General features: G+C 43.9%; 1 protein-coding gene across 1 annotated transcript; it reads right to left on the reverse strand.

Annotated features, from left to right (window-relative positions):
• Positions 1-208: 208 nt before the first annotated feature.
• Positions 209-8118, reverse strand: MYL2 (myosin light chain 2). The gene is made up of 7 exons (XM_063085890.1): positions 8013-8118; positions 6630-6719; positions 4204-4279; positions 2984-3088; positions 2301-2379; positions 2161-2209; positions 209-552 (listed from the first exon to the last, which is right to left on the reverse strand). The coding sequence occupies exons 1-7, from the start codon at positions 8013-8015 to the stop codon at positions 454-456; spliced, it is 501 nt and encodes a 166-aa protein (XP_062941960.1). The 5' UTR covers positions 8016-8118; the 3' UTR covers positions 209-453.
• Positions 8119-8698: the final 580 nt, after the last annotated feature.

An 8698-nucleotide genomic window follows, 5' to 3' on the forward strand; every position in this document is an offset into this window, starting at 1 on the left:
GTCATTCAGTTAACATTCCAGTAAAATGTGGCCCTTGATATAAACAGTCCTGAGTGGCTGCGAGGTCTGTCTTAAGTAAAAAGTCACTAAGATTCAATAATAATGACAGCAGGGCCATCAATAGCTCTTACACTGCCTTTGTGAAAATTAGTAAATGGCCTTCCTTACTCAAGGCACTTCTATCTGTCAGAGGAATGTCATGACCAAATACACGACCTCCTGTTTATTTGAACAAAGCCTCCAGACAGATTTCCACCTGCAGGATGTGTGGCCGCAGGTATCTCTAAGCCACCTAGGCTGCAAAGAAAATGGAGGTGGATAAATGAGGCAGCCACATGGTTAACAGGCCAGGGGCAGGGATGGAGGAATTAAGTGGGGAGAGAGAGAGGGGAAGGCAGGGAACCACACCCCTGCTCCAAAGATGAGCCCAGCGTTGGGCAATGAGCCCTTCTCTTAGTCTTTCTCTTCTCCGTGAGTGATGATGTGCACCAGATTCTTGTAGTCCAGGTTTCCAGTCACATCAGGGGGGAAGGCAGCGAACATCTGGTCAATCTGCAATTAACAAGCAAGAACGCTGAGGACAACAGGAGAGGAACTGGGAGGGAGGGCTGTGGGTGGAGCCAGAGCAGAGAAGCAGCTGTGGTAGATGTGTAGATGGGCCACTCAGATCCTCCTCCAAAGAGGGAACTGCTGCCCAGCTGCTGCTTGCCCAAGGTTATGTCCGTCCTGGGTCAGCCCACAGCCAACTGATCATTGTCAGGGTATAAGGGCCCAGCCATCTCACCCAACTCAGGACCTCCTAGAAGGGCTATTTTAGCTCCAGGGCTCCCTGGGGAATTGGCCAAGACTATCTTTGGGCCTGAATCTCATCTCAATTTCTGCTTTCCTGCCCTTCCCTTCTTTTCTCTGCCCTTCCTTCGCCAGGTACTGACCCCAAGTGTTCTCCCAAATAAACATCCTGCAGGGATGTTCCTGGAAACCCAGCTTCAACAGGGGTAAAGCAGGGATTATAAACTCAAGTTTAAGGGGCAAGGCAGGTTAGTTAAGGGAGAAAGGTGGGTTTGGTGGGGACTGTGGAGATATATGGCCTGTTTGCTGAGGTGGCAATTGCTCAGGGCCAGCTGATTGTGGCTGTATGGGCAAGGAGGTCAGAAATCTAGATTTTTTTTTTACATGTGATTTTCACATTTAAAGTGTATTGGCTATTTATTTTAAAAAACATATTGGCTATTAATAACTAGCACTTTTACTGCCCTTATTACATGTAGCATTTTACATATATTATTAACTAGTTTAATCCTCACAACATATTATGAGATAGGTTCTATTATTATCCCTACTTTACAGATGAGGAAGTTGAGTCAGCAAGATTAAGGAGATTTTCCAAAGTCACACAGCTGGTGGAAGGTGAAGGCAGACCTTTTAAGTGCCTGACTTTGGGGGTAAATCAAAATAAAATTTTTAGTAAAATGTGGAACTTGATGGAAACAATCCTGAGAGCCTACAAGGGGCTATTTTAAATAGACACATAACGTTCACTAATAATGCTGGCAGGACCATTTCTTGCTCATACAGAAGCTTTGGCAAATGAGCAAAAGTGCTCTTTCTTCCAGACGTGTTACTGCCACCTGCCAGAAATAGGTCATATATACTGATTTTTAAAAAATTATAACAATACACTTTACTGCCATCTGCTGGAAAACTATAGCAACGAACATACAGTCTATGATGACTATTATGAGACTGGCATCCCGGAGAGTTGTGCGGTGCACAACTTACACGACTGTATGTGGTGGTCCTTCATGCCACAGTAAATTGATTCTCTAACCAGGTCTCTATGCATCATGAGGAAGGCAGAACCTGTAGCCACGCAGACCTGGGTTTGAATCCAGGCTCTGGCATTTGCCATTAGTGTTATCATTTCAGGCAAGTGACTTTACTTCCCTGGGCCTCAGTTTCCCCATCTATAAAATGATAATATACTAACTCTTACCTCATAGGATGATCGAGAGAGTGAAATGAGGCAAGGGCTCAGTAAGTAATTGCTGGTTCTCTCTCAGTGTGGGGTCAGGGGTGGTTTAGACAAGAGGGGAAGATGGAGCCCTCTGAAAGGTAAGCCCAGGAGCTGGGGTGCAGGGAATGCCCAAAGGACCCCATTACCTCCTCCTTGGAAAACCTCTCTGCCTGTGTGGTCAGCATCTCTCGAACGCTGCAGAGAGAGAAAAGCAGGTGTTGGTGTCAGATGTGTGTGGGGGGTGTGAACAGGGAACCCCCACCTCCTTCCGAAAGACCCCACTCACTAATTAGCCTTCAGCACCCCTTTGCCTTCAGGGTCAAACACTTTGAACGCATTGAGAATGGTCTCCTCGGGGTCTGCCCCTGAAACAGAAAACAGGGCTTACATATATATGCTGTGGGTGGCTGGGAACCAGTGGCACCCCAGGAGGCAGGGCCCAAGTACCCCCAAAGATGAAGGGGCCATAGCAAGGCTGCTTTGCTTGGAGGAAATACCCTGCCTTTGCCTGAGCACTGAGCCTTGATATTTTGAACCAGAGGGCTGAGAACATAGTTATTTCTGAGCAAACCCAAGACCAAATACAATCTAGATTTAGAAAGACCGAGATTTGAATCCTGACTCTGGCACTTGATAGCTGTACAGCCTCAGACAAGTGACTTTCTGTCTCTGAGTCTCAGTTACACATTTGTAGACTGGGGATAAGAATTGAAACTACCTCCTAGGTGCTATTAAATGAGGTAATGCATATAATTTCTCAGCATGAGGCCTGGCTTAGGGTAAGCCTTGGTGCAATGCTAGCTGCCGTTTTTTATTCTTTTTTCCAATGATACGTTGCCTTCTTGAAACCTACCCATCTTCTGGCAATCCCTGTCTGTTCTCTTAGTGCTTTAATTCATGCCCGAAGGTGAAGACACACAGATACACACACACACTCAAAGACACACATACACACATACACAAGCTTACCCTTAAGTTTCTCCCCAAACATTGTCAGGAACACAGTAAAGTTTATTGGACCTGGAGCCTCCTTGAGCATTTCATCAATTTCTTCATTTTTCACATTCACCCGCCCTAGGACAGGAAACACACAGTCAGGGACTCTAAGCTGGGAAAAAAACAGCTATTAGGACACGGGCATTTGCCCCTGTAATTCCACTTCAAGGAATCTAGTCTAGGAATAATCAGAGAAGGGGTGGACAGGGCAAAGATACATGTGAGAAGATGTTCTCTACACTGTTTTTTATATTAGCCAGACAGCTGGAAACAACCAAACATCCGATGTGAGGAGGAGTTAGTTACTTATAAAACAGCGTCTTCAGAACCTGGAACATTCTATACGGATATTGTAATTTTTTACTCAAACGAGAAATACTCATAAATGAGGCTTCTCAGTTAGAGGTGGGAGAGATAGATGAGCGTCACCTGAGGGAATTTTTTCAAGTTATACTTGCTGTAACCCACAGCCTTGGAGATTCTGACATACTTGCTTGAGTTCTGCCCCAAGCTCACCTTTGTGCAAATTAGAAAAAGCTGTCCCTTCTTAAGACATTTTATGTTTTAAATAGAAAAAAGCTACAGTAGCTACAAATGAGAATAGTGCCCTATAAAATTGTGCAGTGCACAACCGGCATGGCTGTTCATGGTGGCCCTGAATTTTAAGGATAGGAGTTGGTGGTGGGTGGCAGATTGCACATGTATATTTTGAAAAAGCTCTATGCACTTATGTTCACACTGTGGAGATGTTAAATAAATAAATAAATTAATTAATTAATAAAAGCTGAATCCAAAATAGAATGATTCTGATTATTTAAAAAGCAAAACAAAACAGATATGCCTAGAAAGACTTAGAGGAAAGAGGCTGAAATGTTAACAGTAGAAGGTGACCTTTGGGGTAATGTTGTTTTCTCCTTTATACTTTTTGGAATGTTCTAAGTTTTCTATTGTGAGCTGGCTTTGCATTCAAAAATCACCCAAAAAGTTATTTCAAAAGAAAAATAAAAGGTACACGAAATCACTCAAAGACCCATTTTCTGAAACTTGTCTTAAAGGCCGGTTGTGGTTGAGTTGTTTCTTTGGAAAATGACAAGCTCTTGACCTTTCCTGATGGGCCTACTTCCTGCCTCTCATGGGTGCGGGATAAGGAGATCATCGTGCAGGCCTGGAGGGGGCCAGAGGGGGCAACATACCAAGAGCAGCAAAGGTGTCTCTCAAGTCGTTCTTGTCGATGAAACCATCCCTGTTCTGGTCCATGATGGTGAAAGCCTGTGACAGGGAGGTTATTGGCGGGTCAGCCCAGGAGAAATTGGGTGGAGTTGCTCAAGAGGTTGGGCTGAGGACTGGGGGAAGTGGGATTCTGGGATTCAAGGAGCATCGTAGGACATTAGATCAAGAATCAAAGACTGAGAACAGTCTGGAAGCTCCTCAAAATGTTAAGCGTAGAGTTACCATATGACTCAACAATTCCACTGGAAAAATAGAATTGAAAGATACTACGAATCTTTCCATGAACTTGTTGAAGTGCCCTCATATACATTACAGAATTGAAAATGTATGTCCACATTAAAACCTGTTCAGAAATGTTCATAGCATCAGCATTCATAATGGCCCCAACCTGGAACCAACCCACATGTCCATCAACTGATAAATGGATAAAATGTGACCTATCCATACAGTGAAATATTCTTCAGCAGTAGAAAGGAAGGAGATTCTGATGCACACTACAACATGGATGAGCCCTGAAACATCATGCTAAGTCAGACATAAAAGACCATATGTTGTATGATTCCATTTCTATGAAAGGTCCAAGCAAATCCATAGAGGCAGAAAATGGATTAGTAGTTGCCAGGGGCTGGGGGACGGAAGAATGTGGAGTGACTGCTAATGGGTATGAGGTTTCTGTCTGGGGTGGTGAAAAAGTTCTGGAACTAGATAGTGGTGATGATTGCAAACTTTATGACTATACTAAAAACCACTGAATTGTACACTAACTTTTAAAAGGTGAATTTTATGGTATATGAATTGTATCTCCAAAAGGCTGTTATTTATTTTAAAAGTTAAAAACTGGGGTCTCATCTGGCTTCCGCATTCCTAAGCTTGGGCAATCTGTAAAAACGAAGCCGGTCGTCTTTCCCAGTTAGCTCCCAGGGAGACCCCAGGAGCTTTGTAAATGCCCCAGGATTTTATAAATGAGGCATCATGGCTATGTCTTTTTGAGTTCTTTTCTGCAGCTGGTTCCTGAAAATATCTGCACCTTCTGCCCACACCCCCAGCAGCTGATCTCATTCCAGAGGTTGGGGCAGAGTGAGGGAGGGGAAGTGGGTGTGGCTTTCTCCCTGGAAGGTGACTATTTCAAGTTCAGATATAACATTTCATCCCAGGAAATCCTTTTTCCCTGGTAGCCTATGGGCTGTGGCATTCCTGTGATCTGCATGTTAGTGGGGACAAAATGTACAAGTGTTCATGTCCTGTTTAGGAAGTCCCAAATGGTTTCGTCTTTGATATAAAACACAGTGGTCTCTTTAGTATAGCTTTAGCATATTTTCCTCTGGAGGGCCAGGATGAGTCCGTGTGAGCCATCACAACCACTGGAACATTAGTTCAGAGTCTGTCCTTCTAAGCCTGTGAGCTTAGTTTTGCCTAATTGATATTGTACTTCGTTTGCTTAATAAGGCACATTCCCATTGAATGTAACAGGGTCTCAAACAGGGCTAGTGTTCAATAATTGAAGATTGTAAATTTTAAAATCCAGGAAATAATTGCTTTTCACCTCTTAGCCTGACCAAAAAAATATTTTGCACTATTAATACCCAAAGTTGATGGAAATGTGGGGAAAAGGCATTTTTCTCGGGGCTGACGGGAGTAGGAATTAGTGCAGTGTTTTGGGAGGGCCGTTTGGATCAGCAGTTCTGCTTGTTTTTAGTTCCTTTTTTTCTTTTTTAAGTTACTTTGACCCAGCAGTTCTGCTTTTAGGAATTTACTCCAAGGAAATAGCCAGAGATACAAGCAAAGATATGTTATTTATAATAATAAAACATGCTAAACAAATGTAACATCCAATTGTAGGAAGTGGTTAAGTAAATGATACAAAATGTTGATGATAAATTGTTCAAAGAAAAAATGCAGGTACTAATCAGCAGGCAGAGAAGATTGTAACTTTGTTTCATAAATATATGCATATATAACAAAAAGGTCTTGAACGATATATAGAAGGGTACTTCAAAAGTTCATGGATAGATTTGTATTATTTTTTAATTCTATTTTTCCACAGACTTTTTGAAGTACCCTTGTACTAAAATGTGAACTGATTATCTCTGGGTGGTAGAATTGTAGGTAGTTTTTATTTTCTTCTTTGTGCTTTTCTGAAAAATTTTTCCTACATTTTCAACAAGGAATATGTTTTGCTTGATAATTGGCAAATTTATTTAAAATAATTTCTTTAAAATGTTCATACACACACACACTCTCTCTCTCTCTCTCTCAGACTGAATTTGGGATTGTTTGGAGGATAAAGACATCTAATCAGAAGGACCCTGCTGGGAATATGGAACAAAAGGGAGGTCTCTGTAATGGGTGGGATTTTCATCCAGGCAGATAATTCAACAGCTGCACCCACCTCCTTAAACTCCTGGATCTGGGTCTGTTCAAACATGGAGAACACATTGGAGTTGGCGCCGTCTGCTCTCTTCTTGGCTTTCTTAGGTGCCTGGGGGGAAAAGCATCAATTAAAAGAGTCCAAGGCTGGGATTAGAAAACTAGGTCAGGTCCCATCTCTGGGTGAGTTAGTTCAGGTTGCAGAGCTCAGCTGCTCATCTGTGAAATGGGGGCATGGTGCCCACAGTCATATCTCAAAAAGGTGATAATGGAGGGATAAAGGGACACAAAATAAAGTTTCTCAAGAGCATCCTGGTCCTGGTGGATTGTAAGAGACTGTGGATCTTTCAGGGCTTCTTTGAAAACTAGGAGAAGGTGCAGGTGCATCTCTGGGGACGAAGGCTACACCTAAGGATCAGCCTGGCAGGATCTGGCCTCTTTTGTTCCGATGCATTTCACAAAAAGCTCAGTAATGCATCAAAGGAGAATTGATTGGAGGGAAAGAAAAAGTCAGGCTCACTAAGCCATGATGAAGGCCCAGATGAAATGCACTTTTTCAGGGTGTTAAAATCCAACTGCTCCCCACACGCCACAACTTCCCTCAATCCAGATGGCAGTGAAATCTCCTCTCTAAATGTTCGGTCCTTGTATGGTGTCAACAGTGCAGAGAATGGTGAGCTAACCTTTCTACCCCACGCCATTTCTCTCTGACTTTAAATAACAGCAAACACTTAAACACTGTACATACATTGTTTCATTTAATTCTCATAACTGCTTTGTCAAGTAGATGCTATTATTATCATCTCTATTTTACAGGGGAGGCAACTGAGGCAGAGAGAGGTTAGATCACTTGCCCAAGGTCACACAGCACAAAAAGACAGAGCCAGAGTTGGACTTGGCCAGCCTGACTCCAGAGTTTGTGCCCCTAACCATGGACCTACACTGGCGCTGATTTGGGAGATGCCTGCTGCAGGAGGAGACCGCTAACCAAACAAAACAGGAAAAAAGGTTTTAGATTTGCAAGTTCAAAAGGTGAGAACAAAAAATTCTTTTCCCCAGCTGCCTGAACAAGAGAAAAGAATTACAATTTGATCCTTAAAAGCGTTCAATCCCATTTTGCAAGCCCTGGGAGTTATTGATTCCTCAAGAGGTCAGTAGACAAGCCATAAAAAAGCCAACTCTCTTATTTTGTTTTTGTGAGTCCCCGGGAGCTGCTGTTATTTGTGGCTTATCGGGGCATTGATTGGGGTTCCTCTGTGCGCACACAGGGAACAGTGCTTTTTCCACAAGGGGCTGGAGCCCTTGAAACCCGCCTTTCTCCCCCTCCCCTTTGGTCCTTTGCTTGTAGGTGGCGTCCCCTGTCACCCACCCAGCATCACCACCTCCGGGAGCCCTTGCTACTCACCATGGTGGAAGGCAGACGGCACTGCTTCCCAAGAAGAATTCCACAAACTGCCCAGCTCTCCTCAGCCCAGGAACAATAAATACTTCCTCCCCGTGTTTAAAAATAACCCCATGACCGCTTTTGGCAGTAATAGGTGAGGGGACACCACCTAAGGCCCCCCCACCCCATGCCGTTCTTCTGAAGTCAGGGCAGCTCACTCGCCACTGGGTGACACGTGAGACCCAAAAAAGCATTCAAGGTTAAAGAGGCAGCGGCTGGGTCACGGTCACGGGGAGAGGTGCCGTGCACTTTCTGCAGCGCTTGGAGGGTTGGGTGGGCAACACTTGTGCTTGTCAGTTTTGAGAAAGAAAATGGTAGGGAGAAGATACTGTTAAAATTCTCTAACATTATCAGGCATGGGTGCCACCCCAGGGCCTTTGCACCTGCGGGGCCTCTACCTGGAATTCTCCATCAGTCACCTGCACGGTTCCCTCTCTCACTTCTTTTACCACATCTTTGCTCAAACGTCACCTTCTGAGTGAGGCCTCCTCGACCACCCTATCTAAAATATCCACTCACCCCCGCCCTCCAGTCTCCGTTCTGTGCTTTGTTTTTCTCCAAGGTATTTATCGCTTCCAAACACACTAAACAATTCACTTACTTATTTTGTTCAGTGTCAATGGACAGTCAGCTCATGAGGCTGAGGT

Source organism: Cynocephalus volans, chromosome 2, assembly GCF_027409185.1.
Source record: "Cynocephalus volans isolate mCynVol1 chromosome 2, mCynVol1.pri, whole genome shotgun sequence".
In the NCBI taxonomy this organism is placed as follows: Eukaryota; Metazoa; Chordata; class Mammalia; order Dermoptera; family Cynocephalidae; genus Cynocephalus; species Cynocephalus volans.